General features: G+C 45.2%; 1 protein-coding gene across 3 annotated transcripts in view; it reads right to left on the bottom strand.

Annotated features, from left to right (window-relative positions):
• ACAP2 (ArfGAP with coiled-coil, ankyrin repeat and PH domains 2) overlaps positions 1–21,279 on the bottom strand; it is a 116,837-nt gene that overhangs the window by 30,617 nt on the left and 64,941 nt on the right. For all 3 annotated transcript variants that reach the window (XM_090053586.1, XM_090053587.1, XM_090053588.1), the window contains exons 8-10: positions 19,105–19,200; positions 8,667–8,741; positions 1,529–1,641 (exon numbers count right to left, since the gene is read on the bottom strand). In XM_090053586.1, coding sequence (XP_089909712.1) covers positions 1,529–1,641; positions 8,667–8,741; positions 19,105–19,200 — 284 coding nt within the window. The remainder of the gene's footprint in view (positions 1–1,528; positions 1,642–8,666; positions 8,742–19,104; positions 19,201–21,279) is intronic.

Here is a 21,279-nt window from a genome sequence, read left to right on the forward strand (position 1 = left end):
CCTCACTGAGAATGGCTGGCCAGCAACCCTTTTTTTTGTTGTCGTCATATCTTTAATTTTTAAAAAATGTTAGTTAGTGATCTGAAACTACTCTCCACTGCTAGGAAGTGCACTATTCCATAACTGAAGCTCATGATACCAAAGCATACAGGTTCCCGCATCACACTCAGATATACCTCTGGTGACAGAATGTGACAGCATGCAGACAAGTTTAATACAGCGCTCCCAAAACTGGTCTACACATCACTGCAGTCCACTTATCCCTGGATTGGATGAGGCACTTTGACAGTGTTGTCAATTAAAAGTTTAATCATAAAAGGCAATTGAGGGTTGACAGCGGCCCCTCTAAGGAGTATGGAAACCATTGGCTAATATAAACACTACTGCAAAGCTACTGGCATGTGACATAGCAAAGGGCAGCATCAAACTGTCACACAACTGATTTCAAACTGGGCTACTGCATTCAGTCGTTTGGGACGTGTTGGTATTTCCACCATTGCCTTCCAAACATGCAGGCCCCTGAAAGCATAATTAAAGAGTTCCAAGTGCTGAGAACTGTAACTGTGGGCAACTAATGCACATACTGTGCAGTAACAAACAAGTTCGAACCCCTTCCAGGATCATCACAGGCATCAAGAGACAGTCTATGGGATTCAGTTTGCAGCAGGACTGCATGTGTATTTTACAGGAAGAAAAGGTTCCAACTCTTAGTCCCTCACTATATTTCTACCATGGACTGTACATTTTCCACAAGTTGCAAGTCTTTAAACCCTTTATTTCCTCAGTGTTTAAATTTATAAACAATGCACTTTATACTATCATAGACAATTAGGATTGGAAGGGAGTTCAGGACGTCACATCCAGTCCAACCCCCTGCTCAAAGTAGGACCAGCCCCAACTACATCATCCCAGCAAGGGCTTTGTCTAGCCAGGTCTTAAAAAACTTTGAGAATGGAGAGTCCACAACCTCTCTGGGTAACCTGTTCCAGCCTTACTACTCTCCTGGTGAGAAGGTTTTTCCTGATATCCAACCTCAAGTTCCCTTGCTGCAACCTGAGCCCATTGCTCCTTGTTCTGTCATCTGCCCCCACTGAGAACAGCCCAGCTCCATCCTCTTTGCAACCCCCTTGCAGATAGCTGAAATCAGGAGCTACACTGCTTCGGAGTCTGATGGTGAAGGCCAGGGGTACAATATGGCAACTACTCCAGGTAAAGTGTTTGTGAACAAGTAGGGAAGAAAACAAGAAGAAATTTCTTCAGACTGAGGACAGTTTCTGTGATTAACAGGGATCTGGGTTTTCCATTTGTGATTTTTTCTTTTTTTTTTAAATCAGAGAATTTGTACTTTTTTAGCAGAGAAAACCAGGATCCCTGGTGATCAACTTAACAGGCCAACCACTCTGTCAACTGATTGATTCCACACAGTTGCCTTTTGGGATGAATTTGCAAAGTTAGAAGTCCAAGCTACATTCAAGCCAATAACCAGCATGGTTACAAACCATAATTAACAGAGCATTTGAAGTATTACCTGTTCCAAGTCTTGAAGGCATTGCTGGCTCGCTTAAAGAGATATCCCTCCATAACAATGCCATTGGCTGCATCTACATTGTATTCTAGCTTAGTGTCATCACTGGAGAAGTCCTAGTGTTAAAAAAAGATGCACGTTTCAAATGCAGCTCAAACACTGACAAGAATCATTTCAAATGTGTGCAGGGACCTCATAACAGCACCTTGCATGCAATATTTACTGATTCTTTTAGGACTAGAAGGCCCACACATTACATTAAGAAAATGGATTTTCAGGACAGGCTTTACTTAAGCCTCTTCTATTTCACAAAATTCAACAGCTGTAGGTACATCATGTAATTAAACACAGAGAGATGGCATTTTACCAGTCAGAACTCCAGCCACTTGAGGAAAGAATGATAAATCACCATATTTACCCAAATCCAAGACAACTTCCAAGGTAAGGCGATCTCCCCAGTAATTAGATTCTGTGCACTGACAATTATAAAACTGTTATAAACTTAACCCTAACCCAAGCTTGACTGCCAGCCCTTCTGACTCGCCATGAACTACCCGGTCTTCACTTAGGAACCGACTCCCTATAGACAGGACAGATGTACACAGACACTGGTTACCCTTCTGGAGAGAGAGGAATATGCAAGTGCCACCACTTCACTGGTGGTAGGGAACCTGCTGCTTCACTATGCCTGATATCTTGTACAGACACTAAGTGAGGGATTCTCAGATCCACAAGGAGTGTTGTGGCAGTCAGAAGGAAAGAAAAGTTGTCCACTTTCTTCCATTCTGTGAGAGGAATGCTTGGAGCCAATGCAGAGCTGAACTCCCTCCATCTCTGCCATCAAACACACCAGCTGTGTCCAAAGTCAGAGCTGCAGTTAATCAATCAATCAATCAACACAGTGAAGCGTAGCCTCCATCCACCACCATAAAAGACAGCCTCTTTAATGTCCTAGTCCTAGTACTGTTCACATGCTGCATCTTGATCTGAAGCCAGCTGCAAAGCACCCAGGATGGCACAAATATGATGTTGAAGCTGGGCTGTCACTTTTCTCAGTAATTTTGTCTGAGAATGGGAGGATGAAGACAGGCCAATAGAAAGCATCTCTGTTGGGTTTTCTAGGAAGGCTGGTATGGTCACTTGCACGAAGGAGGCACTGATGATTACTTAGTAGCATGCAGGTGGTAGTTTGCTGGTCCTAATCTTCCAGGAGCTATGTATACCCATTTCTTTGGCAAGCAGTTGAAATCTTCCTATGGGCTCCTGGATATTCCTTGTGCATGATGGGTTACGTTCTACCAGGGAGGTACTCACATGTATACACGGTGCAATTTCAGATGCACAGGGCTCAAGGGACAATACATTCAGTTGCTTAAGACTGCTGATCTTCTTTTTATTTAAATTAGCTATGGGAAAAAAGCTGACTAGCAATATCTTTTTCTTCTTACCTGGGGCAGAATGCGTTAGGCACTGAAAATAAGGGTTTGTAATCAAAATGACTTAAGTTCAGTCAGTCACTAGTGAAGGAAGGCAAGAGTGACAAACTCGCACAGATACTTCTCATGGAAAGTGAAGAATTCAGACCATGCTAGTTTTTAGTAGTTGTCATTTACAGTCATGTAACAGAGAGAGACTAGTCTTTAAACCTCTGATCTGCAAAAGCTTGTCTACCTATAGTTTCTGTACTATTTTAATTCTACCAGTTTGAAACCAAGCAGAGACAAGTAGGTAGCTGCGTTGGTCTAAAAGTTAGGCAGAAGGCCTACAGAAGCCCATGAATTTCTGAACAAGTTGGTCTCTAAGACACCATCCTGCCCTACTGTCTTCCAAGATGAATCTAGTATAGGTAAAGCCAAACAACTCCTAATCTGCTGGACACAAGTTATTTCAGTATAAAAGTACAGGCTTCAGTATAAATGTGCTTAGAGTACTATACCTTATTCTCAGGTATTTTAGAGGAGAAAGTTATGGCAGCATGAGGTATCTCTATAACAGCAAAACTGTACCCAGGCTAGGGTGCTGAACTGCTTTAGCCGTTTTACAGTTAAAATAATGAACTCCTAACAGAAACAGTTAAACAAATGCAAAAACTGTGTGTGGATGTATGTGATAAAAGATAGAAAAAAGGAGTTGGACTACATGATTGCTGCTACTGATTAACATAGGCCTTCAAAGGGAATGCCATTCTGCCCTATGATTTCAAGAAACCCAAGATAATATAACAAAGGATCAATCATAGAGCTACAGGACAATTAGCACAGTTCATACAGGCCTTTTATGAATGGATACAAATATCAAGGCCGTATAAGCTTGGACTTGGGTAGTAAACTATTCAGTAAAGTGGCACACAGAATATTTCTCTCAGCTCTTCACAGTTTAATAGGTTAAATACTATGCTTAAAATAATCATCCAGGGTAATAGCTGTGAATATGACAGTAAGCACTTACAGTAAAAATAAAAACATCTTCTCCAAACTTTAGCATTCATGTTTCATATGGGCTTATCAACAGACCTAGAACAAAGGGTTTAGAACTCAACGCTTGTAAAACCCCAAATTCAGCCATGTGGCATTCTTTTCTTTCTTCCCCAGCACCTGCAACCTTTGTATTTTGCTGTCTGTTCTCCAACTCAGCAGATGAATATTGCTGAGATTTAATATAATATTGCACATTTCAAAAATACCATTTTACTATAAAGAATACTTACACTATATCTATCTAATCTATCAGGGTAAAAGACCACACACACGCGCACACACACACACACACACGCACACACACACACACACACACTTTAGCAAGTAAGTGTTCGACAAAGAATTTTCATGGACTTTTTACCCTGCTATAGTCTTTCAGGCAGCTCTGACATTTGTTGAACTAGTATTTTTCTTCCAAAGTTTAAGGAAAAACAAATACAGGTTTTATTTCCTTGCTCAAACTTACCAGCTCCCAAACATAATGAAACCTGCTAAACAGCTGCATTTTCTGGTACTTAATCACCACAGCTTCTTGTCCGAGGAAAGAGTACACTTTCTTGAGATACTTTCTGCCCATCCAAGAGTGAGGTACATCAGTTTTCTCTGAGCTCACAGTGTTGTTTCAGAAACCTCAATTATCTTGTTCAGTGAAATGTGATCCACTAGGTTTAAGGTGTCTTTGAAGCGTTGTGCAAATGTAGATGACTTAACAGCATTCTCCTTACGTTGCTCCTAATTCAATTCAAATCAACTGAAGTAATGATTTCTTCCTCAAGCACGCGCAATATTGTTGCTGATCTTATTAGCTGAACTGACTTGCAACCTTACACAGCAGGTTGAGAGAGAAGAGTGTGCACAAGCAGAAGTGTAAAACTTTCCTAACTACTCACAACACATCATAGACTTTACAGCAGGTCATTTACTTATGAGTCAAAGTTCAAACTTTAAGGGAAACCCAAAAAAATGGGGGGGGGGGAGTGGGAAATCAAAGGCTTCCATATGCTTTATCCGTAGTACTTCATTGATGGAGGTGGAGGATCTAGAAGCGGGGTAGGCAAGGCAACAAGATAGTTCCAGAAAAGGCAACTGGCAAACAGAATATGATCTTTAGTGTTTCTTGCATTGCATAATAAAACAAAGAGGGAAAAAGTGGTCAAGTTATTGTAATTTATTTTTATCCAGGCAGATGGAAAAGTGTTTAATGAATCACAACAACTTGAGGAAAAAATACATCCAGCTCTTTCCAGAGTACTGCATAGGAGAATCACATGTTCATAAATCCAGTCACTTCACGTGATTAAGAATGTTATCCATCTTAAGCATATGCAGTCTGGCAAAAGACTGAAAGTAATGTAACAGTCTTTATTTACTAATTAGTTTTTGTTTAAGAAGAAATTAGCTTTCCACTAATCGGAACAGACAAAGCTTTGGACTGGCACTTGGAAAGGTCCACTCGAGTGCCGTTACATTACGTGTCTTGCCTGCAGGAGAAGGCAGTGTGGGGCAGAGGGACTGAGAGAGCAGAAGCCTCAGGGACAGCATGGAAGAAGGTAGGATGGTGGCATGAGAGAAGGAGAGGAATGAACAGCTGGGTGAAGAGATGCAACAGAAGACAAGATTTATGCTTTAAGCCAGAAGGCTATTTTTGCCACACAAACCCAGGAACATGGTATACAAGCAAGATGGAGGATCTGAAAAAGGGAGTTATGTGACCCAAATGAGAAATGAAAGGGGAAATTTTGGCAGTGGAAGCTCAAAATGAGGATCTTGCACCAGGTCACCTTCTTCAAGCTCAGCTGGGACCATCTACACCGACACTGATAACTAACGAGGAGGACAAGAGACACCTAATAGGAACACAGGAAAGAGAAGGGCCTCCGGGGCCATCGGTTCCACTCCTTTGCATAAACAGGAACAAAACCACAGTGCTCAACAGAGCAAAACCAACACCTGGAGTTACAGCCAGGAGTCGGTGCAGGCCAGGTGACATTATTAAGTAATTAAATAATTCATCTTCCCTTTCAACTGACATCTCTGATTCAGGGTGCGTTGATCACCACCTTCCATCTTTTGTGGTCATGGCAAAGCTGTGAAAAGTCCATTCTTCTTTTAATACTACACCATCTTGCAACACTTCCAGAGCTGGCTTCTTCTCAGTCTCCCTGGTTTTCTTTTTGCTCCCAACTGCCAGTCTAAGCACTGAACCGAGCTGTTTGGTAACTGTCACACAGTGCATCCACGGACAGACTTTTCTCTTTTCCAAGTGTCCCAAGAAGTTGTGCTGTCTGCATTCATCTCTCTCAGCCTCTCTCTGCTGTGGTACCGAATATTCCTAGTAGTATCCAACACGAGGTCTGCCAGGTGTCCTTGAGCAACCCTCACAGCAGCAGGATACTGAGCACTACTGTCTCTCGGCTTCACCTGTGGCAAGTTAGGTTGTGCGACAAAGTTGACTGCCTACATAAGAACTGTCATGTACTGGGTCAGACCACAGGTCTATGCTGCCCAGGTTCCTGTCACACAGCGGCAGAGAGTGGATGCTGAGAGGAAGAGTGAACTGGCTCTCCCCAGGGCTGTTTCCACTGTTTCTCTCTCCCTTGCTGCCTCCAGCACTGAAAGTCTAGGAAGTTCTGATTCAGAGGCTGTATCCCCAGCTCCCATGCTCAAAAGCTGCTGATGCCCCTTTCCTCCAATAATCTGTCCAACTCCTTTTTGAATCTGACTAAGCTGTCAGCTTCCACTGCATCTGGCTGCAAGGAGTTCCACACTTTAATGAAATGACACTGTGTGAAAAAGAACTTCCTCTTACTAGTTTTAAACTTACTACCTACTAGTTTCATTTTGTGACCCCTAGTTCTTATATTGTGAGAGACAGTAAACAGTAAATCCCTATAGACTTTTTCTTCACCATTTGGTATTTTGTAAACATTTCTCATTTCTCCCCCTGTGCATCCCTTTTCTAAACTGAAGGCCTGGCCTCTTTGGTGTCTCCTCATACGGAAGCCCCTCCATGCCACTCATCATCCTTACTGCCCTCCACTCATCATCCTTACTGCCCTTCTCTGGACCTCGTCTAGTTCTTCTATGTCCTTTAGGAGGCATGGGGACCAGAACTGGGCATAGTCCTCGAGGTGCAGACACACTGCAGATTTATAAAGGGGCACCAAGATACTTCTGTTTTTTTTACAATTCCTTTCTTAATAATCCCTAACATGTTGTTTTCTTTTTTGGCAGCTGCCGAGTAGTTTTAGTACTAGGTCAGACAAGGATTTGTATGGGATGGTTTGGATAAGGATGATCCTGCCAACTTTGTCCTTCACTGAATTTACTTACTGTCAGTGTCTTAGTGTTTTAACATTTATTAATAAATGTTAAAATAATTAGATGACTTAAGGAACAAAATGAATTTTCACACAATTTGTGGACAATTTTAAAATGGCTGTGCAAAATATGTGAAAAGCAATAAGTGCTATCCATTAAGTGTTTTTTTTTTATTCCAATTGATCAGGTTTCCATTACTTCTGAATTTCTCTCTCAGTAATGACAGATTTTATTAGAAATCATTTACCTGTAATGCAGCCTTTTGCAGCATTTAAGGAAAAACAAAGCAATCAGGTCAGCAGGCTACAGCAATTACTATAATTCCTGGTAATGGGTCACATAACTTGTGCCTTCCATGATCAATTAAAGATATGTAATCTTAGGACAGTATCAATCCTGGGCATGCTTTGCTATTCTCCAATGGCCTGTTAGTATCCAAGTACTAACCTATCCCAGAATAGGATTTTTATCCTACTCCCAGCATGTTTTTTGTCAGTAAATGCCCTTTTTTGAGTCACTTACCTCACGATTATTCCAATCTATGACACCTTCTCAAATCCTATTCAAAAGCCAATTTGTGAGAGAATAAGAAGTATTTTGGGATCCTTAAACCACAGTCCAATCACAGTTCTTCCATAGCTACATTCATTAGTTCATAACCAGAGATTCCACTAGCAAACCTTTACCCTCTATTACAACTGTATAATCAATGTTGACAAAGAGCATCAGTATTTTCCAAACCCCTGAAACATCTGTAATTTTCCTAGCATGCTAAAAAGCAAAAGTGATGAATTTGCCAATGAAACCATGCACAGTTACTGGGTAGTTTTCAAATTCCTGTATATTTCAAACAAATAAAATCCCACTTTCATAGTAGGCTCTCTCTGTTTATCTGCAAAGGTAGCTACAGCTCTTAACCCCAGAATACCGTACTTATACATTTGGGCCAAATTCAGAAACTAAGTAAAACATGCATTTAGAAGGCCATATAGGATACCCTTTCTATAAATAAATATTTGACTACAATAGTTATAGAAAGCAAGAGGATAACTATGACTTGATGACTCCAAAATGTCTGGTGCCTAATAAATGAGCTGTCTCAGCATCCAAATGCATTAATTCACTAGAAGAGTGAAATATAATTATGGACTTGTCTGGTAATACTATCTGAACATCTGCAAACCAACGCTCCACTTAGTGATCTGTAATTCAGTGTCACTGCACTCTAAGGACACTGCATCTAGCTGTTGTATTGCAGTGCTGCTCTGCTGCAGAGGCACACCAAATGGATAGATCAATTAGTGTGCAGCCCCTCTCCCTCTCTTTTACAGTCCTTCAGGTACCTTTTGCTGAATAGTGGAGTGTTTTTGTTCCATATCTCTCTTCTCCTTTGCAGCATCTACAGCCAAGCGATCCAGCTGTAAAAAGAAAGAGAAATGTGGCTCTTTAGACTTTGTAATACTAATAGAAAAAATACATTGCGTCTAGACACTGCATGATTTTTGTTTTATTTACATAGCAAAATCACTTCCCTTATCACAAAGCTTTACCTTTACTAACAACTATATCCTGTCAAAAGCATTGCACTGCCTAGACAAGTCTTCCTAATACAAAACCTCTGTGAAAAGTGAACATTTCCTCTAGGCTTTAAGAAAAATATTTCAAAAAATAGTATTATGGTGCCAGGACTGTGCGAATGGTACACCGCACCAATGACATGTTCAGTTTCTGAAGAAAGGAATGACTCATGCTTTAGCTGCTCTTGCTGGCTGGCCCATGCAGCACTACTGGCATAAGCAAAGAAAGCCAGAACGAGCGAATTCTGGCAATTTTTCCTCCACAGGGAAGGTGCAGGCCCAGCTAAGCTTTTATCCTGACAGCTATCACAGGCTCACTGACAGCATTTGAAACAAGGTTCACAGCTCTTCAGGCTCTTTCAGGCACTGTGTAACAGCACTCTGAATGTCAGAGACAGTGCCACAGCATAGAGGAGCTGTTTTTTTATGCTGAGTCTGTAAAAGCATAACCATTTCAAACTTGCCTTGGTCAGACTGTCATAAGAAGATACCAGCAGGATTAAAGGATATTGTAAAACTATAACTGATAAGTACAAGCATTTTATCCAGAATGACTTGAAGACATGTCTGTGAAAAAGCAACTTATTAAAAAGTGTTGCGAGATGGGGGCGTCAGAGGATAGGAAGTAGCCGAAGGGAGGATAGTCTGCTAGACAACATTCCAGATGCTGTTGAAAAATGAAGTCTCTCAGCAGTCTACGCAAACGGAGATGGTCATCTGGGCCTGTTCCCCAACCTGAACTATGAGCCTTCCCCACTTGGACCACCAGTAAGATGCAAAGGACTCAGATATGGCAGTGCAGAGTGATTTGACCTGCTACTCCATATTGGTGATGCAGGCCTTGCCTTGCCCCAGCAAGGGCTAACAAGGCTGCCTGATGCAAGGCAGGGCTGTGGCTCTCCAGTGGAAGCCACAGACAGTTAAGGGCAGTGGTGCTCAACCTTTTGCTCCAACAGGCTGAATAGCCTCCATGGGCCAGATCTGGTTGGTAGACCCAACCCAGAGCCCAGCACAGGCACTGTGGGGTCCCATCTGGCTCTACAGAGGGAGAAGAGCAGCCCAGCCCCAATCCAGACGCATGGGAGAAGGAGCTTGGCCCAGTCCCGATCCAGCCATGCGAGAGGAGGGAGCATGGCTTGTCCCCAACCTGGCTGGGCAGAGAGAAGGGGGGTGTGCTGGCCTGAACTAGCTGTCCAGGGAAAGGGGCATGGTCTGGCCCCAACCCGAATAGGTGGAGGGAAGGGAGGGTTGCCCAGCCCCAAGCTGGGTGTGCAGAGGTACCTGGCTCCAGCCTTCTCCAGGAGGCTTGGGATTTTGGCAGCAGGGAGGGATGGCAGCACTGCCACTGCTCCCCGCTACCAGATTTCCTGACCCCTGGAGAGTCCCCATGGGCCAGATACAAGGCTCCATAGGCCATGTTTGGTCCACAGGCTGGAGGTGGAGCACCCCTGGTAAAAGGCATGATATGACTGGCAGAATCCCTCCCTACACACCGATTTGATCCAATTACCATGGGTGAAAACCTCAGCCCCACTGTTACTTTTCATCACTCTGGAAATGCAAAGGCAGCGGAGAGTGGACACAACTCCCCACTTGAGATTTCCCCAGGGCAGGAGAGTCTCATGCCCGAATGGAAGCACTACAGCTACCTCCTCCATCACCCTGGGTGGCCCAGAGATCAAGTCACTGGCCTGAGGACTTGGGAGAACTGCATTCAGTTCCCTGCTCGGCCAGACTTCCTGCGTCATGCTGGACAAGTTTCTTAGCTTCTCTGTGCCTCAGTTTCTTGCCTATAAAACAGGGACAACAGCACGCCCATACCTCACAGAGATGCTGTAACTATAGTTTATAGACTAAGAGGCATGCATGCACCATGGGGCTGCAGGTTAGAGATGTACTTGAGAGAGATGGGCAGAACCTCCATTCCACAGGATGCGTCAGGGATGACCGTCTAAAAGTATCTGAAATAAGCCCACAGCAGGTCTTAAATTCATAACATCCAAGATGGGCACAAAAGTGGCTCTAGAAAGCTGTCCTGGGCTCCCTGCCTGCATCCATCCCTTCTCCACTACACACAGCAGGAGATGAGCATAGCATTGACTCTGGTCCTCTATCTATAATATCCTATAATGATATCCTCCCTCTTTTCAGAAAGAGTATTTTGAGGAAATGCCCAGTGCAGAGAGGAAACATGAGCGTGACAAGGGGATGAACGTTTGAGGTAAAAAAGGCACAGCACGCTTTGGGATTTTTTCAAATTTCTTGCCATTGATTAATTTTTAACATCTTTACTTGTGGGGGTATATCACCAGGAAGCTACAACCAGGCAGCAGGCTCTGCTGTATTAGAGCTGTTTTGCTAGATGTGATCTGCGCCTAGGTCCAAGGTTTGTTCTCATTTTTGCTGTCAAGACAACACTGCCTTACCCTGCCACCCAAAATCCACTTCCTGCAAGCACTCCCTTCCGGGCCACAAGTAAATCTCCACTGCACACTCATAGTTTCTAGGGTCGGGGGACCTGAGCAGATCAGAGTCCAACCCCCTGCCACGGCAGGAAACAGTACTGGGGTCAAACGACCCCAGCAAGGTGTGTACATCCAGCCTTCTCTTAAAGCCCCCCAGGGTAGGAGCCAGCACCGCTTTGCTTGGAAGTTGGTTCCAGATCCTAGCTGCCCTGACCGTGAAGTCGCACCTCCTGATGTCTAGTTTAAATCTCCCCTCTGCCAGCTTGTGACCGTTATTCCTGGTCACTCCTGGCAGTGCTCAGGGGAACGGGGACTCCCCCAGTGCCTGCTGGTCCCCCCGACTAGTTTGTAACAGGCCACAAGATCCCCCCTCAGCCTTCTCTTGTGGAGGCTGAACAAGTTCAGGTCCCGTCGCCTCCCCTCATAGGGCCTCCCTGCTGCCCCTTGACCCTCTCTCCATGTTGTCCGCATCCCTCCTGAAGTGCGGCGTCCAGAACTGGACGCAGTACTCCAGCTGCGGCCTGACTAGTGCCGCATAGAGGGGGAGGATCACCTCCTTGGACCTGCTTGAGATGTGTCTGTGGATGCACGACAAGGTGCGGTTGGCCTTCCTGACTGCTTCCCCACACTGCCGGCCCGTGTTCATCTTGGCATCAATGACGACTCCAAGATCCTTTTCTGCCTCTGCACTGACAAGAAGGGAGTCCCCAACCTGTAGGTATGGTGCTGGCTGTTCCTCCCCAGGTGCAGCACCTTGCACTTGTCTGTGTTGAATCCCATCCTGTTCTCATCTGCCCACCCCTGTAACCTGTCTAGGTCCAATTGTAGCCTATTCCTCCCTTCTAGCATGCCCACATCCCCCCACATCTTAGTGTCATCAGCAAATTTGAACAGGATGCTTTTTATCCCCTTGTCTAAGTCACTGATGAAGATGTTGAACAGTGCGGGCCCGAGGACAAAGCCCCGGGGGACCCCAGTGCCCACATCCCTCCAGGTCAAACATGACCCGTCCACCACCGCTCTCTGTGTGCAGCCCTCCAGTCAGTTGGCAACACATCTGACTGTGGGGGTGTCAACACCACAGTCCCCCAGTTTCTTAATGAGAATGGGGTGAGACAGTGTCGAAGGCCTTCCGAAAGTCCAGGAAGACTATGTCCACTGCTACTGCTGTGTCTAAGGATTTGGTGACCTGGTTGTAGAAGGCCACCAGGTTGGTCTCACAGGACCTGCCACTGATGAACCCATGTTGGTTGCCCCTAAGCATAATTTCCCCCGCTGGCCCCTCCTGGACATGTGCCAGAATAATTCTCTCAAAAAGCTTACCCAGGATAGAGGTAGGACTGACTGACTGACCTATAGTTCCCCGGGTCCTCCTTCCTCCCCTTATTGAAGATGGGAACAACACTGGCCCTCTTCCAGTCCTCCGGCCCCGCACCAGAGCACCACGAGTGCTTGTACAGCCGTGCCAGGGGTCCCGCAATGACCGCAGCCAATTCCCTCAGCACCCTGGGGTGGACATTGTCCGGACCAGCCGACTTGAATACGTCCAGTCCCTCCAGAAGTTCCCTGACTAGATCCTCCTTGACCCATGGCCTAGGTGCGCCTCCCCTGGGGTCTAAGGGGGGCCCAGAGTTGGGGGGTGGCTGTTCCGGTCCCTGCTCAGGAAAATGGAGGCAAAGAAATCGTTAAATATGTTGGTTTTGTCGTTTGGTGTGATGACCAGATTTCCTAGCGTGTCCTGCTGGGGCCCCACATTACCTGGTACCTTCTTTTTGCCCCCTATGTATTTAAAAAATGGACTTCTTGTTGTCCTTGATCCGGGAAGCTAGTCCCAGTTCCATCTCTGCCTTGGCCTTCCTGACTGGCCCCCTGCAGCCCCGAGCAACCGCAGTATAGTCCTCCCTGGGGATGGTCCCTCCCTGCCATTGGATGTGCGCCTCCCTTTTAGCTAGGAGACATTCCCGGATGCTTTTGGTGAGCCGTGGGGGCTTTTGCGCCCTCCTGCTCCCTTTGATCCGTGTTGGGATTACCTCCTTTTGGCATTGTAGGATTGTCTCCTTAAGAACTGACCACTCTCCTTGGACACCTGGCTCCCCTCACCTCCGGGACCTCAGTGCTTCCCCAGCTATTCTCCTTAGCTCACTGAAGTCCATCCTCCTGAAATCTAGGGCTGCTGCCTTGCTGTAGGCCTTTGCCACCTTGCGCTGGATGGTGACTCCCAGCTGGCGATGATCGCTGTCACCCAGGCGGTCGAGCACCTGCAGCCCGCTCCCACGTCGTCTCCCGTGGCCAGCACCAGGTCCAACAAGGCGTCTCCCCAGTGGGGCTGTGCACCTCCTGGGTTAGATGGAGGTCCTGCATTCGGGCTAGGGACATACGTGAGCAGACAGACCCAGCTGACTGCTCTTCCCAGCAGATGTCTGGAAAGTTCAGGTCCCACACGATGACCATGTCCCTGGACCTAATTACCTCCATGAGCCGACTTAAGAATTCCTGGTCTAGCTCTTCCCTTTGGTTGGGTGGTCTGTAGTAGACCCCCACCGTTAAGTCTCTTTCCCCTGGACTGCCTTGTATTCTAACCCGGAGCACTTCAGAGTGCCTCTCCTCTGACTCCATGCTAATTGAAAAGGATGTGTATTCCTCCTTTAATATAGAGCACCACGCCCCCACCTTTCCTTCCTATCCTGTCCCTCCTCTACAGCCTATAGCCCTCAATATTCACCACCCAGTCATGCGTTGGGTCCCACAACGTTTCAGTGAGCCTCACTATGTCTGGGTTGGTGTCAGCTAGCAGGAGGGTAAGTTCCTCCTGCTTGTTGTCCACTCAAGGCAGTGGCAAGCCATGAAATGACTTGAAGAATACGCGATGACTAATAGCACGACTGAATCATCAAAACCATGTCTCAGACCTTGTGCCACTACTATACAGTCTTTAAATGACACAGGATATTGTTTCATAATGTTCTGTTTATATTTGATTATTTTACTGTTAAAGGGAACTAAACGTGCTTGCCTCATTTACTAACAGTTTTCAAAACAGTCACATTCCAATGTTTGTTTTAAATTTTAAGACGATGTGCAGCTAGAAAATCTAATATTGACAGAAACACCACATCAGTACTAGTCATTACTTGCATTTAAGCATTTTGATGCAATTTTGTAAATTCAGAGTGGTATTGCTCTGGGATGGGATAACTAGAAGGTGAAACAGGTCAGCCTCATTTCACCATGCTAGCTAGGTGATGTGTAAGAAATGCACTACCAGAGTGACATCATGAAAAATATTTAATATGTCTATCAGTTTTATCAAAGGGGCTGCCAAAACCCTATACTTAAAGTCAAACACTCAAAAGCGCTCTATAAAATAATTTTTTTTTTTTTATTGGTTTTCAGATTTCCCATTCCTGCTATCAACTGAAAGGTGATGCTATTGTTGAAAGCATAAGGAAAATCCATTCAGACAGCAAGTTCCTGACATTTACATACTTCCCACTGAAAAGCCAAGGCTGCAACTGAACTCCAACTAGCTTCAAGCATCAAGGACAACAAAAAGTCCTTTTTCAGATATGTAGGGAGTCGGAGGAAAAGCAAGGGCGATGTTGGACCCCTGCTAAACCAGATGGGGCAACTGACAACTGATGCCCATGAAAAAGCCAACCTATTAAATAGGTACTTTGTGTCAGTCTTTCATCAGTCCCATGGGACGCGCATGCCTGCTATGGGACAGGGAGATCCGGGTGATGGGGATCCCCTACCCTCCATCAATGCTGACCTCGTGAAGGAACACCTTGAGAAGCTGGACACCTTCAAGTCAGCCGACCCTGACAATCCTCACCCCAGGGTACTCAAGGAGCTGGCGAGCGTCATAGCCCAGCCCCCGGCACAGATCTTTGAAAACTCCTGACGCTCTGGTGTAGTGCCCGAAGACTGGAAGAAGGCCAATGTGGTGCCGATCTTCAAGAAAGGGAGGAGAGTGGATCCGGCTAACTACAGGCCCATTAGCCTGACTTCTATCCTGCAGAAGGTCTTAGAAAAGTTTATTAAGGAGGCCATCCTTGAGGGACTGGCCCAGGCTAACATCTTAAGGGATAGCCAGCACGGGTTTGTTGCAGGTAGGTCTTGTTTGACCAATCTCATTTCCTTCTATGACCAGGTGACCTATCACCTGGACGAGGGAGAAGAGATTGATGTCATATATCTTGACTTCAAAAAAGCCTTTGATCTGGTATCCCACGATCACCTCTTGGCCAAACTGGCCCGTTGTGGCCTTAGCTCCACCACGATCCGCTGGCTGGGAAATTGGCTCCGTGGTCGGACCCAGAGGGTTGTAATCGATGGCAGTCACTCATCGTGGTGCCCTGTGACCAGTGGGGTCCCCCAAGGCTCTGTCCTGGGACCCATACTGTTCAACATCTTCATTAACGATGTGGACATTGGAGTCAGGAGCGGACTGGCCAAGTTCGCCGATGACACCAAACTTTGGGGCAAAGCATCCACGCCAGAAGATAGGCGGGTGATCCAGGCTGACCTGGACAAGCTCAGCAAATGGGCGGACGAGAACCTCATGGTGTTTAACACCGAAAAATGCGAGGTTCTCCACTTTGGGAGGAAAAACCTGCAGCACCCTTATAGGCTCAGCAGTGCTACGTTGGATAGCACTACAGAAGAAAGAGACTTGGGGGTCATCATTGACCACAAGATGAACATGAGCCTCCAATGCGATGCTGCGGCTAGTAAAGCGACCAAAACGCTGGCTTGCATCCATAGATGCTTCTCGAGCAAATCCCGGGACGTCATTCTCCCCTTGTGCTCGGCCATGGTGAGGCCGCAGCGGGAGTACTGCGTCCAAGTTTTGGGCTCCACAATTCAAAAAGGATGTGGAGAAGCTCAAGAGAGTCCAGAGGAGAGCCACGCGCATGATCAGAGGTCAGGAAAACAGATCTTACGATGACAGGCTGAGAGACATGGGACTCTTTAGCCTGGAAAAGCGCAGGCTCAGGGGTGATCTGATGGCCACTTATAAGTTTATCAGGGGTGACCACCAGGATCTGGGGGAACGTCTGTTCACCAGAGCGCCCCAAGGGATGACCAGGTCGAACGGTCACAAACTCCTACAAGACCGTTTCAGGCTGGATATAAGGAAGAATCTCTTTCCTGTCTGAGCCCCCAAGGTCTGGAACAGTCTGCCAGCGGAGGTGGTTCAAGCACCTGCATTGAGCACCTTCAAGAGTAGATTGGATGCTTATCTTGCTGGGATCCTATGACCCCAGCTCACTTCCTGCCCTTTGGGCAGGGGGCTGGACTCCATGATCTCCCGAGGTCCCTTCCAGCCCTGATGTCTATGAAATCTACGTCTATGAAATTTTTATCCTGCAGATAATTAGAAGTTAGCTAACCTTGAAAATCAACCTATAAATAGTACCCACTTTGCATCAAATTGGTGGCAAGCAATTGAAAATTCACTGATAAGCATGATTAGCAGGTATCTGCTAATGTCTTCCAGAAAGCTAATAGGAACGCCAATGTACTGCATTCTCTCTGACCTTTCAAAGGGACTTCTACTAATGCAAACTGCAAAATAGCTATTTTAAATATCTCACTGAAACTCAACAAGCTTATTCCTACAAAGAAAAATATTCCTTTCTTTAACACTTGAAACAGAATAAGATAACAGATGGAGGGAAACTGCAGCACTTCTACATTCTTTCCTCGGTCTTTGCTGCAACTATGATCTATACTAGACAAGCTGTAAAATAGCTGTTTCCCCCAGCTGCCAACATGCAGACATTGTAACATGGTACTGTAACAAGATGTGAAGCTGCCTTGTTAACAGCCTTACAGCAGGCATCATTAACCAAATATCAGCAGCAAAAGTGGCAACTTGACCATCCTCATTAACCTAATTGAATTGGAAGCTTCAAACCTAACTAGGACAATTTAAAACTGCAATTAAAAGGTAGCAAATTTCTTCCCGCTCCTTCCCCCTGCCACCGCTCCTTCTGTGAAGAAACAGGAAAAAAATCACATGAATAAAACCTGTGATAGAACATGAAGGTCCCAGAAATAATATAGAAAAGCATGAAAGCAAAATTTAAAAGGGATCCCCTCAACTGAAAAAAAGATCACACACTGGTCTGAACCTTGTATCCACAATTGTTACCTGCCACTCCTACGGTAGTTCTATAAAGCAGGAGAAAATCGGGCAAAAAAATTCTACTTGTTCACATCTTATAGCATCCCTCTATTTTTTCCCTTTCACTTTAATTTTGGCATCAGTGCAGTTGTTCTGCTACAAACCATCAAAGGCCCAAAACTGACATAAAATATAAGTCACTGCATCACAGGATAGTAGGGCTGGAAGGGACCTCACAAGGCCATGTAGTCCAGGCCCTTGCTTCAGGCAGGATCAGCCCCAACTAAACTGGTCCAGCCAAGTATCCGACCATCTTGTCTAGAAAATGTCCAGGGATGGAGATTCCATGGCTTCTCTAGGCAGCCTTTTCCAGTGTCTGACCACCCTCGCAGTCAGAAAGTTCCTTCTCATCTCCAACCCAAATTTCCTCTCTTGTTGCTGGAGTCCACTGATCCTAGTCTTGTTCCCTATGGAAAGGCCCATCTTCATCCTCTCTGTATTTGCCCTTCAGGTATCCAGTGACTTTTCAAACTCTTCTCAGTCGTCTCTTCTCAAGGGTACGTAACCCTAGTTCTTTCAGCCGTTCTTAATAAGTCGGCCTCCCAGTTGCTCTCTCTTGAAGTCTTTACAAGCTGTCCATACCTTTCTAGAACCTGGACACAGTACTCCAGGCAAGTCCTCACCAGTGATGATAGAGCAGAAACACCAACACAGCTCTCTGGTGCCAAACCAAGTTAAACCACACTGCCACAAGTCACTTTCTGCAACAGGACAGCATGTCTACACCAACAGATCACATGGCTTAGGTAAACACTACATTGCAGGTGAGCCTCCAAGTCGTGTACCTGTGCACTTCAAAGTCTTACATGTGCCGCTTTGCCATGTCCCTCTGCAGAGTGAATTGTGTTCAATTCTCCTGTCTGAATGAGGCCGTCATTCAGAAACATTTACAAATTAAAATGGAAAATAAAAGAAATGAAATTGTGACACCAATTACAAAAAAAATGCAGGGGTATTTGATACCTGAAGCTAGTTTTTCCAATATTTACTTAAATTTAAAAGGTTCCAAATTATCTGCATCTTTTTATGTTTCTAACTGCAATGTTATGCCTGACCCACTACTACAGGTCCACCATGCAGAGGTCCACAGCTAAAGCAAGCAGTCATCTATACTGAACAAAACAACACCAGTCATTTGCCAGCCCTACAGATTTCAATGACAAGGAATCAGTGTATACCAAGGGTGCTCAACTCCCAGCTCCTACGCTAGATCTGGCCCAGGTGCGTCCACCCAGGACACTGGATCTGGCCCAGAGACTAAGCTGGTACCCCTTATCCAGCACATGGAACAAGAAGGTTGGACATCAGTGGTTTCTACTGATAAAATAGTATGCCAGTTATTTGGGGCAGACTCAGCTTTTCACCCCTCATAACATGCCAATTACCTTACAAAGACATGCTAGCAAACATCTTGGTACATCCATACTGAATCAAGTGTTTGTACCCCATTAAAGAACTGTTACAGCGACTGCCTATTTTCCCTTGTATTATTCCCAAACATACATTCAAACGTACTTTACTGCAGGATTGTACTTTGTTGTGTTACCTGGGCTCCAAGATCTTTCATGTAGGGCCCCAGTTCACTGAAGAGATCATAGCCTTGGTGGAAGAAAGTCAGATGGGCATACATGAAGGATAACATCTAAAGCAAAGAGAAAGGATATGTTAAAAAGCAACTTCAAATAGATGGCTGTCAGCTTTCACATAAGTAACTCCTTACAGATTCATAGAATCATAGATGTTAGGGTCACAGAATCATAGAATCAGTGAGTCGGGAGGGACCTAGACAGATCGAGTCCGACCCCCTGCCATGGGCAGGAATAAGCACTGGGGGTGGGAGGGGTCCTAAGACCCCAGCCAGGTGCCTATCCAGTCTCGTCTTGAAGATTTCCAGGGAAGGTGAGAGTACCACCTCTCTGGGAAGCCTATTCCAGGCTCTGGCCAACCTTACAGCGAAGTAGTTCTTCCTAATATCTAACCTAAAAAGGGACAGGACCTCAACAGATCATCAAGTCCGACACCCTGCATAGGCAGGAAAGTGTGCTGGGTTCAGATGACCCCAGCCAGATGCCTATCTAACCTCCTCTTGAAGACTCCCAGGGTAGGAGAGAGCACCACCTCCCTTGGGAGCCCATTTCAGATTTTGGCTACTCCAACTGTGAAGTAGTTCTTCCTAATGTCCAGTCTAAATCTGCTCTCTGCTAGCTTATGGCCATTATTTCTTGTAACCCTCAGGGACACGTTGGTGAGTAAAGCCTCACCAATTTCCTTCTGCGCCCCCATGATGAATTTATAGGCAGCCACAAGGTCGCCTCTCAACCTTCTCTTGTGGTTGGGGTTCTTTGCAATGGGATTATTCCCATAGTTTTCACTCATTTTGACTATAAAAATGTAAGAGCTGAACTGTGTCTTGCAAAAGAGCTTAGGGAAACCATGGGGCTTAACTGACCAGCCTTACACTTGTATCAGTGAATATGTATATACAGTGAATTTGAATCAAATGTATAAGGGTGGTAGCTTCCACCCACTCCATGGTCACTTGGCACTCAGGGAGGTCAGGAAGGAGATGACAGGGAACGGATCTGGATATGCCATGTTCACATGCCCTCCATCTTAAAGCATCTACTACTCCCACTGTTGGAAATAGGGTAATGGTCTAGGTAGACCATTGGTCTGGCTCTATATGGTGCTTCTTATGTTCTTATGTGTTGGCATAAATGATAATGCAAAATTCAAAGCAGCAGTCAGGCCTGGACCCTCAAGCTTTAAAAAATGGGTTAATAAAGTTATCCGACAGATCAAAGTCAACCTGACTGGAGGAAGTAGTGACTTTTTCATTCAGGTTGTTTAAAATAATTTTGTTAACAACTACATACCCTCAGACACTTAAAACAAATGGATAGTACAGAATGTGTCTGTCAAGCATTCATCAACATAACTCTAGGCCACAACTAAAAAGTTCATGTTCTCTTTCCTTTGGGCCTCAAAAGATGACCTCTTTCCAAAAACAGGGAAAACTTGCATCAAAAAACAAAAACAAAACAAAACAAAATCACACATTTTTTACACATCATTAGGAGGGGAAATAGAATAGGGAAGCTATTCAAAGTGGCATAAATAAAACATGTTGTGATACAGACCAAAACCTTCACAGTTTAAAGGAAGTACAGTTAAGGAAACTGGAAGTTGGCCCTTTAGTTTTCTGAAGGAAACAAGCGACTTCAGGTGGCATATGGGGAGGAAAGGAAACAAGATAGGGAAGAAATGAAGGATACTGTTTGTGGTTATGTATTTTCTGGCACAGCAAACATAGAGGAGGCATAAAGCAAAAAAAGTGTACCACATTTGCGGACTCGGTTTTATTCAAGTAAAAACACAGCTTTTCAGGATGTAAGAGGCTCAGACTTAGAAACAGTCGGGAGAAATACTCTTTCTAAAGTCAGTGGTTCTCAACCTCCTTAGGCTCAAGGCACCCCTCAGAAAATATGCCAGCGCTTGGGTTTTTTTACTTGTTTTTTTTGACTACATAAAAATACTAAAACAATTCTTGTGTTGCAAAGAATTAAGACAGACCACAACAGGTCAGAAATGTTTTTAACACTCTGGATTCCTATTTGAAATCTCTGGGTTTGTCTTGTGGATCATGTTTGCACACATCAGTGCTAACACTGAGCAGTATCCCTAAGCACCCCTGGAAAGATCTCAAGGCACCCTAGGGTGC

The sequence above is a fragment of the Crocodylus siamensis genome, chromosome 6 (assembly GCF_052110815.1).
Source record: "Crocodylus siamensis isolate JL-2025a chromosome 6, ASM5211081v1, whole genome shotgun sequence".
In the NCBI taxonomy this organism is placed as follows: domain Eukaryota; kingdom Metazoa; phylum Chordata; order Crocodylia; family Crocodylidae; genus Crocodylus; species Crocodylus siamensis.